Source organism: Eurypyga helias, unplaced genomic scaffold, assembly GCF_000690775.1.
Source record: "Eurypyga helias isolate BGI_N326 unplaced genomic scaffold, ASM69077v1 scaffold2042, whole genome shotgun sequence".
NCBI lineage: Eukaryota > Metazoa > Chordata > Aves > Eurypygiformes > Eurypygidae > Eurypyga > Eurypyga helias.
In genome coordinates this window covers 60,993-82,052 of record NW_010233891.1, presented here as the reverse complement: position 1 = coordinate 82,052, position 21,060 = coordinate 60,993, and the positions used below count along the sequence as shown (strand labels likewise).

Here is a 21,060-nt window from a genome sequence, read left to right as displayed (position 1 = left end):
CAGTGTACAACTTTGACACACCTTCCCTAAAACTGCATCTTTAACATAAAACAAATAAATTAATGACTAAGTCTGTATAAATCCAACTAGAAGAACTGTCTAGACTTCATGGAGTGTTTGAGGAAAAGCTGAGGTTCAGGTTAATACACTTCAGGCCATTTTTCTGTTCACTTGTGAGAAAGGATTGGATTTTACGTTTGGCACCCAAAGTGATTCTTTATAAATGGCATATGAATTCCATATCCTTAATGTTTGTATGTTCTGTAATGTTTGTGTGAGTCATACAGCACAAGCACCAGAATGTTTCCTAACAACCACGGTGTAGTTTAATAACAACCTTATGCCATTTTAATACGTCTCTGTGTGCCTTTTTCCAGGTATTGTTAAATGCTGCTCAAAGATGAGTTTTTTTCAGCTGTGAATCAGCCAGCATATTTGTTTCCACTGAGTTCATGACACTCTTTTGCAGTGTCTCAGTGTTGGGGAGCCCAGTCCTCAGGGCTGGAGTGCCACGGTAGGCTTAATTGCAGGGAGTCACTGCCTGCCGCTGTCCCCTCTGCCACTGCGTCCAAAGCTTTCCCCCCCAGAGCAGCCCCAGCGGGGTGTGCGCTGTGGTGGCTTCAGTGCAGCTGAAACTCCTGAGATGCATGAACGTGAGTGGGAGGAGGTGGCGCACAGTAGGTGACACATCCGCCTTCCCTTCTGTCACTTCTGCAAGGATAGGAGCTGCTGGCAGAGGGCCAGAGCAAACTGCTGGAGGTGGCAACAAGCAAAAACAGCTGGAAAGAAATTTACTTGAGCCCTTGGAAACCAGAGGTGCCTGGTGCTTCAACACGTGCAAAGCTGTGTTCTGTAAGAGTCAGGCAATTTGGGTGCCTTCTGTCAAGAAAGTGTAAGTGGAGATACGACACCTAACTAATTCCTTTGAAAATCTGAGTCAGGGTACTTATAAAACAAGTCTTCATGTAGGTCATTCGCAGCATGGGGCTTCCAACTTTTGCTCTCAAGAATAAAAATGTAGACATCAATAAAAACACCAGTACGGTGATAAGCTCATCTTGGTAGTACAGGGAAAAAATAATTTGCTCACTTGGCTTAAATATTGGTTTTATTTTTCAAGAGTTTGGTGCTGGGTTTATGTATCAAGATGTAAAGGACCTCCTTAGACATGGCTTACAAAAGAATACTTTTAAAGTTGGCCTTTGCCCGTTTTTTCTGATTTCTGACATAGAGTGACAATAGTTTGAATGCATCTTAATGTGGGGGAATTCTTCCTTGTTTTTACCCTTAAAAACATCAGGCATACCATTTTAGGTCTTTTAGGACTGCAGATCCTAGTGCTTTACTTAAAAAGGCAACTTTCTGTCTCCACAACAAGAATATAGGTTTCCCAAAATAATAACAACCTTATCTTTATTTAATTATCAGCAAAATCAACTTAAAAAAGAGTTTGAGCAAGGCTTAGAATTTATTCTTTTCTTAGTTGCTCAGCTTCCACGCTCTTGACTCTGCTGATACTGTTATTTAATTAGTTCTGTAGACATGGTGGGTAAGATTTGAACAGTAAGATTAAAGTCTCTTCTGACTTTATCCAGCTGAAACTAGTTTAGTGATGGCTGGCTAGTGATACACCTAGTGCAGTCAGTGGAGTTCTTTCATTTTAACACATCAAATCTCACTGAAATTAATCACTTTGTGAAGTCTGGTTTTCTCTGCTGATTACAAAAGGGGCCTAAGCTACTAACTGAGACTAGCCAGCTCACTTTATTTGGATAAATTTATTCGAAATGACTCTTGCATGTCGTCTTTACGGCATGACCCCTGTCTCAAACCCCAAATCCTGAGACAGAAAATATCATAATTTGGGGTCTTTTTTCAAAAGTCATGCGGAATAGTTGAAAACAAATACCGTTTTCCCATCTAACTCAAGTCTAAGAACAAATTCATACCATAAGCATTTTTCCTTGGAGGTAATTTGCATTTTTCTCTCTTTCGACTTTTCTGCAGGTCATGGCCTATGGGTATGGCAATATGGTGAGAAGAAGAAACCAATTTTTGATGTTCCAGGGCCTGATGGAAAATATTTGTCTCCTGTTTCAGCTTCACTGTATTTATTTCTGACAGTGATCATAGTTTTCCAGGTAATCAAGTTGTACATGCTGTCACCTCTGTTCACATTTTGCTGCAATAAGACTGTAAATGTGCAGTATGTGTAGTACCCTTTTTACCACTAAGGCGTGTAAGAAGCTAGTCAAGCAGTAAGAAGCTAGTCAAGCAGTAAGAAGAATTACCTTTAGTCACTTTAAAATTAAATTTTAACTATAGGGAATTTGATAATACATAACCAGAAATCTAAATTAAAGAAGTGGTCTACTCAGAGGTAAAAAGATGATGACTTCTCTGAAAAATAAACAAACTGATGCACACAGTAAGCTGTCAGAGCATCCTTGGCATTGGAGAAGAAAATCATCTGAGAACCTTCCACAAAAGACTCAGGTATTTTATACTATTTTAAACAAGTAGGAAGAGATGGGATGCAATGGGCCCTGCTCAAGAAAACAAGCTTTGTGTTTCATGTCCCTCAAAGACTATGAGTGCCACTTCAGGTACAGTGTCCTGGTATGAATACGTTGGATACTTTTTTAACTGCTTTCCAAAGATATGGCTCTTAACAACTCCATATCTTAGCTGGATAACAAACTCTGGCAAAACTTGTTTGATCATGAAGAGAGGTTTATTGAATGGTGAAAGGTGGTGGTAAGTTAACAGAAGTAACAGAGACTGATGTCACTGGGACATGGGAAAGTATTCCCAGTGGGGCACTAGAGGAGGTTGTGTTACTGGAGACAGGAACTCATATATAAAAATGAATGAAAAGGATACATTGAATTACTTTTTACTCTAAGATATTGGATTATGATATCGGTTAAAAAAATTCAGCACAGAATTCTTTAAATACCAATTTTTAATTGTAGTTTTTGTTTAAATAAACACATTTGCCACTTAGATACATGCTGTAATTTATCCCTTATACCTAATTCAATAACGTAAATAGTGTATGCAGTCAGGAATTTCTGTCCTGAAAAACATCTGCAGGGAAAAACTCAGGTACAGATTAGGTATTTCATGGACCTTTGCCAATTCTCAAGAAACGGTTGAAAATCTTTTCTGGAGAAATTTTTTCTCACATCTCTTTCTTCAGCAATTATAAAATACATTCTTCACTGAAATAATCTGCAGTGCAAAAGCCAAGGCCAAAAAGACTGTTCCCGTGCAGAGGTTTATACTTCTCATTTTGTTTCTCGTAATCCTGCAAAGTGAATTTGCAATTAGCCTATTATTCATGCAGAATAAATTTATCCCATTCCTTCACATTTACAGGATTCTGCCTGTACTGTCTGTCTGGGTTTGGTTTTTTTCTTTCCCATCTAGTTTGAAGCACACCTTAGTAGCCAAAAAAAGATTTGCTTTTGTTTAAATTTTGATAATCACCTTCTAGACATAATGCCTTTCAGCTCTACAATTCAGAAAAGGTTTTCATCATCTAACACAGTAAATAAACTCATTTCAAACATGCTAATAACTTTACAGTACATGCTTAAAGTACATAACCTCTTTATGTTCTAGCCTAGTACTAAGTTAACTAGATTTTACTCCTAATTCTCTTTCTTTTTGTGTGTTCTAGGTTATGATTCCAATCTCCTTGTATGTATCCATTGAAATAGTTAAAATCTGCCAAGTATACTTTATTCATCAAGATAAAGATTTGTACGATGAAGAAACAGACTCTCAGCTGCAGTGCCGAGCTTTAAATATCACAGAAGACTTAGGTCAGGTGCAGTTTATCTTTTCAGACAAGACTGGGACACTTACTGAAAACAAGATGGTTTTCCGAAGATGCACTGTTTCTGGAATAGAGTATTCCCATGATGATAACGGTGAGCTCATGGTCTTCTTTTCTATCTAACCATTGGGCTTTGGGCAGTCTGAAGTAGATATAAAAGTTACTGTAATCTTAAATCAAGAAGAAAACCAAAAGAAGTTGCATGTATCCACTCAGAAAACGCCATAATAGCTGTTTTCAGATTGGTATAATTTGAGATCTGTGTTCGGCTGGAAATGACAGTCTTATCAAGGTGTTCTGTAACATCTACAGTATGTTGTCAAGACAGTTAAAGCTTCTGGTGTTCGCTCCTGATCTAGTAAAGCCCTTGAGCACATGGATAATTTAAGCAAATTGAATAGTGCCACTGGTATCACAATTGTTTTGTGTGTTGAAGTATACTTGTAAAATATCAGTTTTAAACACAGCCGGTAGTGTCTGGTTGAATACCTGGAATGAGATTATCCTTCTGTGCTCAGAAATAAGTGTAAACAAAGCTGCTGGTTTTCATGTTAACGAGAAACATAATCTGATCTAATGACATCTTTTAAATTAACTTTGTCAGATTTCTTTTCAGCGCTCCTGTGTGACAGGTGTCTGTAGTAAGGTATCTGCACTGCTGTGTGAACACTGCAGTTGAGAGAATGTCCCCAGGTATCAGGTTAAAACACTAAAAAGTCACTCTTTGTCACAAGGGAATGTGAGGGTTGTCATCCTTGTGTCACCTCATCACCCTTTTAAAATTACAGAGTGATTTCCTGTTGTCTGATTTGTTTGTAATTTCTGTTGTTTTCCTCTAACATTTTGTTGTTATTATTTTTGGCACACCAGATCTTAACTCCTCAAAGCATACATATCCATATTGTATGCAGGACAATATGGATAGCTATAGTATTGCATTCCTGTTTGCAAAAAGCGAGTTTCTTAATTTACATAATGTATAAAGATCACCGATTCAAAGTTTTCTCAAAGAAAAGGTGAGCGAGTGGCTGTGTGGTACTTGGTTGCTTACTGGGGATGAACCATGACACCACTACAGAAGTTCAGCTTACAAATAAGGTACAGAATAAGAGAAATAATCAAAATAGACTGGAAAATCTAAAAGATGCTTTAGGGAATTCATAAGATTCCAAATTGGAAAAAAATATTTTAAAATTTTGGATTATGCAGGGGTTGTTCTTTTTTTTTATCCTACCTCAAAGTAGTACTGAGACCTTAAATTTAAGGCATTCTTTTTCAAGAAACTAGGTGTTTGGGTAGGGTTGTTACCCCAGTGTTACAGAAACAACTTAAACAGAGAGAAGCTGTGACGTCCTACCTCTGTGCTGTAGGTTAGAAAGAGAGAAGAATTTGAATTAAGGGTACGTTTCTGGACACCTCATTCTGCTTGTGACACTGATTATTCATTCTTTTCTTCTTCTTCCATGCCATTGATTGTTGCTTATTTATCCTAATTTTGGAGTGTACTCAATTCCTTGCAGGAATGATAATGGTACTGCCAACTAAAACAAGAAAGGGAATTTTTATGAGCTTGGTATCATCAGGTAATATATAGGTTGCACTCAGGCTCCTGAACTTGAGTTTTGAGTTTCAGATCTTTTTTGTTCAAATGGAATGTATTTAACAGAAATCCAAGTTTGTGCATGCTTTCCTCTTATGATTTCACATTACAATATAAAAGTTAATGAAAACCGAGTGAATTTCACTACAGACTAAGTGTCAAATAAATACATAAACTGATTCTTTAAACTGACACAATATATACAAAATATTTCATACACAGCATTTTGTTCTCTTTTTTTCTCCTTTGCATAAAATAGGTCTTTCTCTGTCATTCTTTATATAAATGGTGATAAATTCTACCGATTTTGTTCCCTGTGATCAGGATCAATAACAAAGTAAAAACTATTTTTCATTTAAGTCTTTCAATAGCTCTGTTCTCCAGTCTTATTTGTAATCATCTCTTATCTTTTCTGCTGCTGAAACCTTCTTGTTAAGATATGGTAAAATGTCTATCACAGCCCTATCTGGTTTTAGGGAGCGCATCAACAACATTTCATTTCTGTGTGGTTACTTGCAAATGATTTGTCAAATGCTTTTCTTTTCTATCTTATACAAGAGTATCTGAATTCCCTTCTGAGGTCTTGGGCCATATGTTATAACTGATGCCATCCAGTTGTGCACTTCAGGTTTTGCTAAAAATTTAATGAATTTAAAAATTCTGAAGTCTTTCACTTGGCAAGTTATCTGAGAGTGCCATATACGCAAGAAAACCAAGTAAAATTCAACTGCCTTTTCTTATCTACTTCAAAGATTATCCGTGTCTTTCTTTGCTTAGCTGAGTAATTTTCTAGGCATAGTGGTTTGTTACTTGGAATCAAACTCTGAATAGCACTTCAGATGAAGAATTGAATTTAAAATTGTTATACACGAGTCAAGATTCAAAAGCTGAAGATAACGGGTCATTTTCTACTGTAAAAGCAGATAGCTCAGGATGGAAATCCCCTTGTTCTGAGCTCTTTGGCATAAGTTTGTTATTCTGCTGTGTCTGGTAGCAGTGCCTGTTATTTCAGTTGCTTGACCCTCCTCATGATAAGATCCTGTTTTCAGTTATGGATAGTTTTACAGAACTTTAACTATTTGGTTCAACTTTTTCATGCCAGATGTTTGCCTCCGGCATGAGTTCTGGGGGAGAACTTTCAGTCAGAACAACTCCATTCAACCATATCCAAGAACAAGGCTAAGATGTAACACACTTCTTTCCCACGCTAAGAAATAGTCAGATTTTCCTCTGAAGTCATCTGCAGGCCCTGTATTCTGGGGCTCAGCCATGCACGCATACAGAGGGGGAAAGTTATGCCTACAGTGGCAGACTGAGGTCTGAAATATCCTCACTTTGGAACTTTACTTTTCTGTGGAAGCATTTTTTCTGCATAATTAGGACTGCTGGATATCTGTTAATTACTCAATTAACAGACTGTGCATAGCCCTTACAAGTTTTCTCTATGCTGCATTATAAGCTGTTCTCCCTAAAATCTGTTCACAGTTATGAGCTGTTATCCCATTCTTTTCTATTCTACAGGGATTGTTATACTGCATTTGCCATCATCATATCCAAGTTCCTTCCACTAGTGCATTAAGCAATGCATGTGACTTTCCTTATGTGTGGCTTGGTCATTCCTCTTCTTCCTGTGCATGCCGTTCACCATTTGTTTGGGTTTGGGGGCTACTCAAAAGGCATACACTACACTGTGCTAGGTTCGGCATGTTTGAGGCAGCATGTCTTTTTCTGAGTGCTGAGAGTGTCCTTATTTCTTTTGGAAATTTCCTAGAGTGGAAATGTTTCTGGACTGTGTTTCTGAACCTAGCACAGTGTAGTGTATGCCTTTTGAGTAGCCCCCAAACTCAAACAAATTGTGCACAGCGTGCACAGGCAGAGAAAGAAGGGGAATGACCAAGCTAATTTGTTCCACAGAGCCATGTAAATGCCCCACTTGAAACGTGAGCTTTATGATTACGAGGGAGAGTTCTGTTTTGCATCAGACATGGACATGTCAGTCGTGGTTTGCATCACAGTGTCTTATGTGGACCTTATGCAGGGTTGAAACAATTAAGTGCTTCTAAAATGAAAACTGAAACCCTGAAAAGACTCAGTACTTTTTTTTAGGTAGTATAGGGAATAAGGGGCAGTTTTCATAATTTGCTGGAGAAAACACTTTCTTCTAGAATCCTCTCTTAGCGCTAAGTTTCTTCTGAGGCTGATGATGCTATGCCCAGGAATATCACATTGTTCTAGTCTAGACAAGAGGTGACAAAAACATGAATAAGAGAGGCTGATAAATTGCACCAGCGTGGGACAAAATCTCTTGGCCAGCTGGAGGTAGTACAAAGTATTACTCATGGGTACTGCTATGCAAGAGTTTAGCACCAAAGAGGAATCCAGAAACTTGTGAAAGCTGTGAGGGAAAGTGTGAGCGTACTCCACAGCAGTTCCATGATGCAAGCTCTATCAAATATTCATCATTGTTCAGGTCACCTATAATATTTTAGTGATGGATTATGCACTGATCGGGATCAAACTGAGGGAATTAATGCTGCCCGTTCAGGCCCTGTGCAGACTGTATTTATAGGAATGGGATTCTTGTTATATAGTTTTAGATATTTGTATGGAAGGTAGTCATCTAGTGACTTTGCAGTTACTGGAGAAAATTTAGCAGTTGTGGGATGTAATTCATCAGACCTATTTTAGACATCTACATTTGTTGTCTCATACGTGCCTGTTTCTCTGTGATTTAGAATTCTAAATACAGAAAAGAATTCCCACCTCATGTCTGTGTGACTTACACTCTTAAATCTGCTCTGTTGTCTCCTTCAAAGATTCTTCTTGATTCGCAGACTCTTAATTCAGGAGCAGGGTATGTCATGGACTACTCTGAGGGGAAAAATTATCATCCCATTCATAAATGTCCTGGACATTTATGGAATAACCATTGGCACTATACACTCGTTAAATCCCAGAATTATTCTTCTAATCAGTACTTCTTCCTAGCCCAAAAGAAGCCCTAGCACATAAAAAAAGAAAAAAAAAAAAAGGGATTGTTTCCCTTTGTGTAAAATTGCATTGCCATACCACAGCTCTTCCCTTCAGGCTAGTACCTGGCTTCAAAGAATTCTTATAACTGGCCATGCCCCAAGTCTATCTGCTAATCCCAGAGGTAGTAGGTGCCCAAACGCTGACTGTGCTTCTTAAAGTAGTTCTATGATTTAGCTACAACCAGATGCTCTTGGCCTGACATCTGTTGTAGTTGTTTGCCAAACGCTGAATTAATCGCGCTCTTGCCTATGGGGTGTGATCTCTGTTTTTCTAGTTTTAGCCACCCATTGAATGGAAATTTTGACAAAATGCAAGTTGAATCTCCATGAATGTAACCACACAAATCTGGAAAATCTAAATTTTTCATTCTTTGCATTCCTTCCTCTTCCTTCCAACGACTGTGAAAAATAATTCTAGACAGCATAAGAATAAGAGAAATTTAGGGGGGTGAAGGCAGATGGTGAAAACCTCAGTAATTTTCTCTTGCCTAGCAAAGTTTCTTCATCACTAAATCTGAGAAAGAAGTTTTTTCTGCTCTCTATTTTTTCTTGTTGAAGACTGGCTAGCAACTACTTTTCATAGAAATGTGCATTATATTAAAGAAATTTCCTTAGTTTAGGAGGCTGTTTTGCAGTGGAACTTTCTTACTCTTTTTGTATGTAGTCAGGAGAACATACACTCTACATTCCAGCCACACTGGACAATTGGATTTATTTAAAAAAAAAAAAAAAACATGAAAATCAATAAAACCTTTTCTGTAAAAGCAGTTGTTGCTTCCAAAGGGACTTCTCATCTGCTGCCTTTACAATTTGACAATCTTCAGCAGTCAGGATAGTTTCTTTAAGCCTTCCCCTGTAAAACCTTTAGCAGAACTGAGTGCATCAGTCACTCTGTGTAGCTTTTTTGTAGTTTCTCTTTACATTTGTTATTGCTTTCTGAATAATTTTAAATGATAACTGAGGAGAGAACCAGTGCCAGCAGACGTAGAACTCACTACATCAGGAGTGCCCATTTTAAATGCTATGGAAGACAGAAAAACCCATATTCAGAGACAGGTAGTACTTTTTTCTAAGCGTATACCTACACTCACAATTGCTCTGGAAAATCTCCAGAAAAGTAGGAACGATATCCATTTCTAAGTTCAGAAAAAAGTTCTTAATGAAGGACTTAAGGTTATTCATTGTAAGCCCCTGGGGAGGCCAAGAGGGGTGAGGAAGGAAAGTCTTGGTGTTTTCTAATCTCGAGACTTGTCCTTATTAGACGTTCTTGCAAAGTAAATGAAGTTAGATTGTATTAGCACACTTGTACAAATGCACTGCCTGCTAGCTGCTCGACTGACTCTTTGTGTAGACACTAGAGTGCACTTCAAAGTGAATAATCTTGTACGCATAAAATAATAAGGAAATAAGGTGGTGTGGTGGTGTACATACTGCACATCTAGGTTTACTTCATGATAGTTCAGTAACAGCCTTATTCAGTGGGTTGGGATGAAACTGAATTATCCCATGGTTAAGTGAGAGGCCACACACAGCTGAATTATTCTGGTTTAGGGGGTCTACAGTCTTATTCTGAAAGGAAGTAATTTGGAGTTTCGTGATCCCACTTTTCTAGTTAGTGGAACATCTGGCTGTTGTGGCAACAGTGTCTTCGTCAGCCTGCAAGATGAATGCCTTATCATAGAACACAGATACCATGGAAGGTAAAACAAAACCAAGCAAAATCAAAACATAATGAAATAAAAGGGTTTTAAAAATAAAAAATAAAAGAATGTCTTTTCAAATACTTAGCAGCTGTTACAGGAGTTTTATTTATAGCTTACTGATTTCTTCTGAGAGATGAAGGCAAGTTCATGGAAGAAGTATTAATTATTGTTTCTTCTTCATGCTATAAATATAAAATGAGAATAGTGAAATTTGACTTTCATGAATTGCCTGCATTTCTCAAAGTTGTTTGTGTCTTTACCCTTAATAAAAAACTCTCTATCGGACAAAAGATCAAGGCCATCAGTTTTCAGTGCTGAAACTGAAAAGCATCCCACAACAATGTCTTTCAGGTTATAATGTTCACAGGAAAAGGTTCTGAATCGGAGAGGGCTGAGTGGGTGGAGAGAACAGCGTGTTCCCAAAGAAGCATGCTTTGCACAGCTGAAGCATTGTGAACCTTAGCCATAACATAATGATTGAACTGCGTTTCATTATTTCTTCAAACTTCTTAGTTCTTGCTGCATAATATGTGACTGCACTTGAGAAAATGTTGAAAGGTGCTAACACCTTTTTTTTATTATCAGGCTTTCCATGGTATAAAACCAAAACAACACCATTTGTATCAAAAGAATTACATTTGACTTGGTTAAATGAGATTTTAGTCCTGTATCTACTTTCCTTTTTCCTCTTTTTTTCCAAGTGGCAGCAACAATTAAATGAATGTGGTACAAGGAAAACCTGTATAGGGAGCAAGAGATAGCTAATATTACACCCACTAGGAAGGACCGTGCTATTGGTATAATACCAATAAATAAGCTGAGTGCTACATTAGGAAACAGCTTTTGCTATGTTGAATAAACAAAATGTTTTTAGATGTAATGTAAGAAAGAAGAAAGAGCAATAAAGAATACAGAGATGTGGTATGCAGGCATAACTGTGCATTGTGCATGAAATGCATTCTCTGCCTAACTGTAGAGTTTTTTTACATGGAATGATGAAATCAGTTCAGGGTCTTTGCAGTCATGTATTTCAAGATGTGTTTTCAGAGCAGAAGCTTAAATTAGGTATGATTATTAAAGAAAACGTGTCCTTTTTAAAAAAATTCTGCTTGGATGGGAGTTGGACCAGCTGAGTAGCACACTTTGCAAAGCTGAAAAATTCTCTGTCAAGGAATATTACCTGTTACAAGAAGTGCAGCATTCTGTCAGTCTACATCCAAATGCCCAGCATCCACAGTGAGGAAGATTATCCCTATGGCAAATCCAAGCTTTTCTTACTCTTTTCCTGAGAGAGGCTGAGTGTCCACGTTGCGCCAACTCTCCTTGAGACTGGGTTTTCTCCTAGGAGCCTTAGCGAAGATGAGACGCAAAAATGTGCTTCTTATGATTGATTTAAGTCTTAAACATTGGTGAAGTGCAGAAAACCTTACCGGTGTGTCATCATGAGCAATGTTTTTTCGAAGTGGGGTTTGCAGCATGTGGCTAGGAGCCTGCAGAACTGTCAGGCTGGGCACTGCCCTCCCCAGGCCTCCCAGGATGTGCACTCGGTCATACCTCCAAGATGTGCACTCCATTATACATCCCCAGTGCAGAGAAGGACAGAAGTCCTTCAGTGTGCTACTCCATTCTGGTACTTGAGCCTTCCTCTTTAAGTAACACACTACAATGTCCAGTTGGCTCCTTCCTTCATCACATGCCTGTGTTTCCTTTGGAAGAAAACTGGGATGCTGGTGGGAATAGTGAGCAGCCTGGATCACATCTTTGTTGAGGGCCAAGATAAGGGCTATGGCACGCTCCAGATCACTTTGGGCCCTCAGTGTAGACTCCTGATACAGACAAATGTGCATCTTATGAGGTGCAACAAGACCAAGTGCAAGGTCCTGCACATGGGTCAGGGCAACCACTGATATTAATAGAAGCTGGGGGATGAAGGGATTGAGGATTGAGAGCCACCCTATGGAGAAGGACTTGGGGTACTGGTGGACAAAAAGCTGGACATGAGCCGGCAGCGTGTGCTGGCAGCCCAGAAAGCCAACCATATCCTGGGCCGTATCAGGAGAAGTGTGGCCAGCAGGTCGAGGGAGGGGATTCTGCCCCTCTGCTCTGCTCTTGTGAGACCCCACCTGGAGTTCTGCATCCAGCTGTGGAGCCTTCAACATAAGAAGGATATTGACTGGTTGGAGCAAGTCCAGAGGAGGCCACGAAGATGCTCAGAGGGCTGGAGCACCTCTGCTGTGAAGAAAGGCTGAGGGAGCTGAGCTTGTTCAGCCTGAGGAACATAAGGCTCCGGGAGACCTTGTAGCAGCTTCCAGTACCTGAAGGGAGCCCACAAGGAAGCTGGGGACAGATGTTTTAATAGGGCCTGTTGTGACAGGACAAGGCATAATGATTTTAAACCAAAAGAGAGTAGATTTAGACTAGATGTAGGAAGAAAGTTTTTATGGTGAGGGTGGTTGTCATTTTTTTTTCTATGAGGAAGTGAGCTCTATCCCAACTAAAACCACCACAGTTGTGAAGCACTGGAACGGGTTGACCAGAGAGGTGATAGATGCTCCATCCCTGGAAACATTCAAGGTCAGGCTGGACAGGGCTCTGAGCAACCTGATCTAGTTGAAGATGCTCCTGCTTATTGCAGGGCGTTGGACTAGATGAGCTTTACATGTCCCTTCCAACCCAAACTGTTCTATGATGACGATTCTATGATGGTGATGATCAGTTGAATTAAATCCACAGTATATGGATCTGCACTCCTACTGGGGAAATGCACAGAGGCTTACAGAGCAGAAGAAAGTGGGAGTCAATGAGCAAGAGTGATGGGGCAGGTTAGAACTCTGCTGTCCCATAGCATGTGCAACAGGTTGCAGGGAGCAGCCTGTGCAAGTGGAATGAACTTTATTTCCTTTCAACTCCTTACCTTTCAACAGAAGGGCCAAGGGGACCCATGGCCTCCCAATTTTTTGAGCCATCTTCCAGGTTCTGTCAAGTGAATCAAAGGGCAAGGTAGTTGCTGAAAGGAGAAAGCAGCGGGGCTGTGCAAAGCTTCTGTTTGCAGCCACATGTTCTCACAGCACTGAACATGCTGCTGCTCAACCTCTTTGCCACCACATAACACAGAGGAGCACGAATCACACCAAATAATGCTGATGGAGGGAACTCCTTCCTCACTCACAGTTTGTCTACCTCAGCCTTGGGGACTGGGTTGCCAGGCTGTATTTGAGCCATGGGGTGGCATGTCATGCAGCCTCTTCTCCATGTCTCCAAATGCACTATGGCCCTTTCTACCTTCAAAGCCTAAATTTTCTTCCAGCAGGAGCCGGAGCGCAGCACAGGATGTTTGCATACCTGGGCGTGCAGTTAGAGTGACGACCGGGTGTGCATTCACATCCAGGACTGGGAAGATCTCCCAGCTCCCACATTTCAGACAGAGCCTATACATGTTCCAAATGGAGTTGAAAAGCCCTCTGATGTGCGATGCTGTACTGATAGAGCTATCACCATGTACTGTGTGTGGTCTGACTTCAACTCCTCCAGCTGCTTTCTGACAGCTAGAACGTGTTTTAAAATTGCAGCGTATGACAAGGATGGGTTTTTCTTTGATGTAGCTATGTTGAAAGAGATCCCATGCCAAACTCAGGATATGTAATGCAAGAATTTTCTCAGGAAATATTTTGGAAGAAAAATCTTCATGGGTTTTTTTGTGGGTGTTTGGTTTTTGTTTTTTTTTAATGCCTGAACAATTAACTCACATGCTAGTGATTAATCTTTTGACATGAGGAAAATCTAATTTGCTACACCAGAGAACCGAAACAAAGCTGAGCCACAAGTATGTAACTTGTACTGTATATCTGGATAGTGTGGATTATTTTGAGAGTATAATGAAAAGCCTTTCAATGAATACCTAATGAAGGAATAAATACATACCTGTTAAAGTGGCATGTGCCTGCTTAATGAATAACCCAGATTATTCAATGCCCATGGTCTTTAGGAATGGAATGATATGTTATACATCAGTTAGAGGTAAATGGAGCCTGTCATGAGAGGGGCTGGATTCCACGGCTGTTTCACACTTCTTCCGTTTCCTTTTTAACTTCTGTATATCAAACACCCAGGTTTGGTTTTTAACGTTAATTGTTATAGTTGGATTCTTGACTGAGGAAGCATTCATCTAAAATGTGTCATTTGGAAAAACTCTTTTCATTCTTTGCACACTAGGTTTCGCTCACTGCAGCAAATTGTGGTAGAAACAAGTGTTGCAGCAGGTGAGGGTACCCTGATTTTGATGCCGCATTGTCCTGCCTACCCTGCTGTCCAGAGAGGAAAGGACGGACTCCAGGGTGGTTTTAACACTAGGCTGGGAGTCAAGAATCTAGATTCATGTCTGTACTCTGCAGCAGATGGCCCTGACCTTGAGCGAGGCCAGTACACTGTCCGTACCTCATCCTTGTGTATGAAATTAGGGCAGTAGTGTGCTGTACGTGTGCTGTTCTGAGGACAGTTCAGGTGTCAGTTAATTGCTGTTGGGTAGATGTGGCATATTTGCTGGAAACTACTTCCTGTGAAATTTCCATATTCTGTTGGAAAGGACAAGAAAATGTTCCGGACTATTTTGTTTCCTTCTCAAACTGCAAATGAAGACTAAATTATGTGGTTGATTTCATGAGGCTGTGCAGTAGAGTTCAGGGATGCAGTGAGCTCCCACAGAGTCTAGCTGCCTTCCAGAGAGACTGCAGTGGTGAGGGAGGCAGTGTATTGCATTACATTTCTAATTGTGTTGTCTGCATCCTCCGTTAGGTACTAACATTTAATTAAGACTAGACTTTGTTATCCCCTGATAATGGAATCATTCATTCTTATTGTGAAAGCACAGTATAATGCTAAAACCAGATCACTTGAACAAAGTCACCGTGTCCCTCTCCCTCTTTCTCAGCTACGTTTAACTTACGCAACATTTCTCCTTCTGTATTTTTACTGATAGCTAAGCGCTTAGCGATGTACCAAGAACCTGATTCTGAGGAAGACGAGGCAGCCCCCAAAGGAGGAACTCTATCCCAGCGTGATAGTATCTGCAGCCATCAGAGCATCAAAGTAATCCACAGAAGCCAGAGCACCAAAACCCACCGGCGCACAGGCAGCAGAGCTGAAGCAAAAAGAGCAAGCATACTCTCCAAGCACACTGCATTCAGTAGCCCAATGGTAAGTCATGAGAACTAAATGCACAGTGTTCTGTATATTCTAATAGAACAATGTCCTGAAAAAGGAAAAGTAAAGGAATCTGCAGCGTTCTGTGTACCTCTTATAGACTTTGTCTTGGCATTTTTTCTTCTGTAGTCACAGCTGTTTGTACAAAAACAATCTGGTGTTGGCATAGATCTTAGATAAGTATCTTCTCTGTGGGAACAGGCTAAAGACATCTGAAACCTGTATTTTAGTTACACCTTGATTTTGAAAAGAGAATGTATGCCTTCCCTTTATCTATGGAAGCTGAAAGTATCATAAAGTTTGAGGTCAAGGATTCTAATTACTCTTTGTAAGCTGCCTCTTCTTTTCTCTTTTGTCAGAGGATTTTAATATGAAGAAGTGCTGGGCTGGACACCATGTATTCCAATTCTTAGACACTGTTGACGTACATCGTAGCATAATTTTTAGTGTAACTCATGATTATCAGTGGATTGCATGTGTTGTATTTTAAAAAAAGAAAAACCTTTACATTTCAAAATGTTGGTGAATTTATGTCCTTACAACTTTGCTTTGGTTAATTTATTTTACGCTATTGGAATTCTGTGGAAGTTTTATATGAGCTGAATGGAATAAGACAGCAGAGAAGACAAGTCTTGTCTATCTAGGGATTTTGCATTGTTGCACTGTTGACACAAATTACAGATATAGACACGGAAAGCTGCTGTTTGCACTGGTGGAACTTCTTGATTTCAGTCAAGAGTAGGATCTTTTGTTACAATCCAAAGTTGTGCTTTTTACACACGGGTTCTCTGCTCAGATTCATCAGCTGCTGATCAGCAGATAAAATTCCACTGAAGAGCAAGCCTGAGATTGGTTAACCTTTTTATCTTTTGTATCCCTACATCCTGCTCTCTTAAGAAATACCATGTTTTGCTCTGACAAGAAATAGATGAAATAAGTGGAAAGTGCTGATGAAATAGAGTGGGAAATGCTCTGTGGTTTGGTGTAAAAAAACCACATGAATTACTCTCAAATATGTGGATGGTTGTTGTTCTCTAACAAACAATCCAAGATGGTTTCATTTTATGATGTTGATGTAAGACAGATCTTTGAATGTCATTGCTGTCTAATTTTTTCACTCTTTTGGTCTCTGTAGTGTACAACCCTTTAGTAACAGATAATAAATTACTTAGACAGGGGAGAGAGGGAGAAATATTAGTATGTAGCTCTTCTCTCCACTATCCCCAAAGTAGGTGAATATTGCCACTATAATTATCTGTAGTGAGAAAGTTGACAACATGGTTACTCACATTTCCATTTCTACCAGAAGGCTCACTGTTAACTGTTTATTGTCTAGAATGGGTGTCTTACTGTCCTCACCACCTCCACTCTGTGGTGTAAGGCCACCATAAAGCTCTTGCCATTGACACTGCTTTGGATGCTTTGATTGCTTGTTGCTGCTTTGGAAATTTGCTGAATCACAGATATTAATCACTGCTGTTTATAACTAGGAGAAGGACATCACACCTGACCCGAGCTTATTAGAAAAGGTCAATGAATGTGCAAAGCATCTGGAGGTCATGAGGAGCCATGAGCAGCCATTATCCTATATGAGTCCAGAATTATGTGACATTTTTGATTTCTTCATCGCTTTGACTATATGTAATACAGTTGTGGTTACTGCACCAAATCAGCCCCGACAGAAGGTGAGTGATAGAAACAGCAGAATTGTTTAAGCCTCTTCTGCATTGATGCTAATTTATCTTGTAAACTGAGGAAAAGAAAACCTCCTCTTCTAGTGATAAACAACTAGAACCAGTTGTGAGACAGCTCTTAGAACCGCTGTGTGAATGAGCGGGTCTGGTTAAGCATTAGTTAAATGGACTACATCAGCTTCCCTTCAGAGCAAGATATGCTTTCATCTACAGTTACAAGATACTTCTGAAACTTCCCCAGTTTCTTGTACTGTAATTTATTCACTTAATAAATGTAAGTATCTGTGGAAGTATGTGTGGAAACTGGTTTGTAAATGTGCAAGACTTGCTAGAAGAGAATATAAGCTGTCTGTGATTATTTTGTAAATACGGATTAAATTAAGAAAAGGCTGAGACATTTCCTAGATGTTTAAAGAGAGAATATACTTTAAAAGCATCGCTGAAAACTTTAAATGTATGTAAAAGATGCATCTTAAGCTCATTGTGGGAAATAATGATCATTACTGGTTAGATCACCTTAAACCACTGTTACTGATTAGTGAAAATTTTAAAAAACACAATCCTAAAATAATCTAAAATATAAGTGTAATGGAATGTAGTATTAAAGCTAGACAGCAGCTGTAATTTAGATTCTGGAGAAAATTCTGAGAGTTGTTTCTGTTCCAGGTTGGAATAAAAAGTGAACTAGTCTGGAAAATGACGTGGTTTTGTGCCAGAGAAACATTTGGAGAATACTCAGTTCTTCTGTTTCAGGAGTGCTACACTGCTATACAATAATATATATTACTATGAATATGCTAGTGCTATTAATAATATTGTACCTGTAAAAAAGATTTAAGTAAATGGAGATGAGTGATAAAACTGAAGCAAAATGCTTTGACACTGAAAGAGAAGACAGTGGAAATTATTTCAACATGTGCCTACTGAGAATGTTGTCAACATTGGTATATTCTCAAAAAACTTTTCTGATACCACACTTCTCAATAGAAAACTCTTTTTTTTTTTTTTTTACTACCTTCACTGAATATGCACAAAGAATGTTTTCTATGAACGATAGGTTTTAGTATGCACTGCTGGTGGTGATGCAGCATTGATAGTCTATCTGTTAGTCATATCTGAGAAGGTGAAAGATGAAAAAATGTTTTCAATACAAACATAGGTGCTTTCACACAGAGGCACAGTTCTGAAGTTGTAGTAAGTTTTTTCTGTTGAGTCAGTTTTGTCCATTTACTTTCCATTCTCAAAATACAGATGCCACTACTTTGTGTGCTCAGAGAAATTCTACTCTTTAGTTGGAGCTGCTCAGACTGCTTATCACTGCTGGAATTCTTGTACAGCTCCAGTTGTTGTTCACTGGTTTCTTTTTTACTTCTCAAGGTGAGAGATCGATATGAACTAAAATCTCCAGTGAAAACCATAGAAGACTTCATACGAAGATTCACACCAAGTCGCTTGACCTCTGGATCTAACAGCAGCAGTTCATCTAGTCTAGCTACAAGCAAATCGATGCACAAATTTGGTTTAAGTGTGCTTTCATCTACATCTACGGATAGCACTTTATTGAAACTGGAAGAGAAGCTGGCATACTCTGCGCAGATGAATAACAATGGCTACAGCTCCCAGCAAGGCCAGACAGCTGTGGGGAGTGGACCTGAGGAAGGAGAACTCCGTTATGAAGCAGAGAGTCCAGATGAAGCTGCTCTCGTCTATGCGGCAAGGGCATATAACTGTTCTCTGGTTGGAAGGCTGTCTGACCAGGTATCAGTGGAGCTACCTCACCTGGGAACATTAAGCTTTGAAGTATTACATACGCTGGGCTTTGATTCCATCAGGAAGAGGATGTCAGTAGTGGTCAGACATCCTCTCACAGATGAAATAAATGTTTACACTAAAGGAGCAGATTCAGTGATTATGGATCTTCTTCTACCCTGCTCTTCAGGTACACCTCTTAATTACCTCTGAGGGAGTAGGGGTGGGAGGGGGGCAGTTCTGGTTAACTGCTGAAAAACTCGTACCTTAATGCCTTTTCTAGCAAGTAGACCTGCCTGCTTTTGTCATGTATATAGGGAATGGTAGAATGGCAGCCATCTCTCTTCTTTTATGATAATTTGTTATTATAGCAAATTTTCTGTAACACATTGCTGGTTCCTTGTGTTACAAGAATGAGTTAAAAGTAATTTCTGTACAAGATCTTCTACTAGCAAACTTTATTTTGAAGGAATTTCTTGAAACTCTGCCAAAGCAATTCATATTTCTTCAGGAATACCTGCTTGGCAGTGCTTGGTTATTTAAGTATTTTATATGAAACCCAAGCACTTCCTATGGTAGCTCCCCTCTCTGTTTCATCTGGGAATCTTTACATGCTTTTGCTGCAGTATGTTTGCATAAATCAACGCATTTATGCTGGTTTGACTATGACACTAAAGGGCACTGCAAATCAAACAGCCATCAAAACAGAAAGGTTGTGGCAAAAGAAGGAGAGGTGCTGTTCAGATGAGAAATTATGGCTTCAAATATGTAGTTGACTAGCAGGGAATAGACATGTAGCTGTGAATGCAGAGTGTTTCCCTGAAGCATGGAGAACTTCTCAAGCACCCAGATGTCACATGAAGCAGGGACAACTTTAAATAGCTGCTGATTGTAATCAGTTGGATTCAAGAACCACGTAAGCTTTCAGAAGTTACAGGAGACGCATGGGTTTCAGTTTGCATGAATCAGTGTGCATCTAATTTACTGTATTTTCAACACTGAATTTAATCCAGTGTTTAAAGGTTACCCCAGTATGAATGGACAGAGCCCGAAAGTGCTAGAGGTACTTCCCATGTTTCACTAATGTATTGACTTTGTGGTTACTTTGACATAAATTGGAGTAAACAATTGTGAAAGGCTTATACTGTGTAATTTTAGTTTAATGAAATACAGAAAAATGTTGGCATTCGTATTCTGTTTACAGCCATATAAATCAAAGCTGAGCCAAAAAAATTAAGAACAACTTGTTTTTAACTAACAACAAAGTATTCATGAATAATTTTCTAGTAAAGAACTGATATCACAGAAGGTACAGAGAGCATCTGTGGAAACTTGTTTCCCTCCGAAGTACTAAAAGAAAATTTGTGGTACTGAGAATGTCTAACAGCATACCTAGAAAATAATGTTTGGAAATGAGTCCTCAGAATGAGAACTGAGCATTGAAAAGAAAAGATTATTTTATGTCAAGTCTAAAGTATTTTGTCACCATACAACAGACTATGTTTTGCAGCTCCTGTGTCCATTCACATCAGACACAATGGATCAAGGAATTTTCAGTCAAATTTCAGGCAGATCTAGGACCCACCTGGGTAAAACCAACAAGGTCAGTTAGAAACTGAACAGTGACACTACCAAAGGTGGTGTGTATCAGAGAACGGGGAGTGAAGTTCCTGAAGATGGGTGCTGGCAGTGAGCTAGGTTCTGTGGCTCAGCAAATGCAGCCATTCCACCGGCCTTACAGGCAAGTGAATTGAATGTGGCTTTGAAATTGTGACCCTTATTTTTCTAGTTTTTTAGCCCAAATTGAACTAAGAATTTTAGTATATTTTGCTTTTTCAAACAATGTAAAGTGCAGCCACTAGAACCTCATCAGCAGTTTCCCTTGTTTTCTAGCCCTCTAAGCCACTGCTGGCTTCCGTGGTTCTGTACATTTCAGCGGATCTGTCTGAAAAAACTTGACACTTCTCTTGAGCAGCTTCGCTCCTGGAACTGAATTCACAATCTCTGCCTGCAGCATCCTAATGTCAGTGGATGTGTTGTCAATTCCTGAGGGAATGGCATCTTTTTCCCATTACAGGGGATTCCTGTATTCCCCACGTAGAGGGAGTCTTGGAAGATTTATGCTGTGGCTGTTTTCTATATTGTGGGATCTGTCGGTGGTTTCATCCTGTTCTCTGGGGATGGTGGAACGTTGTTGTGAGAGGAGATGCAACCCTACGAGAATTCAGGCATTTATCAT

General features: G+C 39.4%; 1 protein-coding gene across 1 annotated transcript in view; it reads left to right on the top strand.

The window, feature by feature from the left end:
- ATP10A (ATPase, class V, type 10A) overlaps nt 1-21,060 on the top strand; it is a 71,548-nt gene that overhangs the window by 27,393 nt on the left and 23,095 nt on the right. Inside the window, exons 6-10 of the mRNA XM_010161840.1 lie at nt 2,008-2,141; nt 3,686-3,938; nt 15,155-15,372; nt 16,869-17,063; nt 18,450-19,011. Coding sequence (XP_010160142.1) covers nt 2,008-2,141; nt 3,686-3,938; nt 15,155-15,372; nt 16,869-17,063; nt 18,450-19,011 — 1,362 coding nt within the window. The remainder of the gene's footprint in view (nt 1-2,007; nt 2,142-3,685; nt 3,939-15,154; nt 15,373-16,868; nt 17,064-18,449; nt 19,012-21,060) is intronic.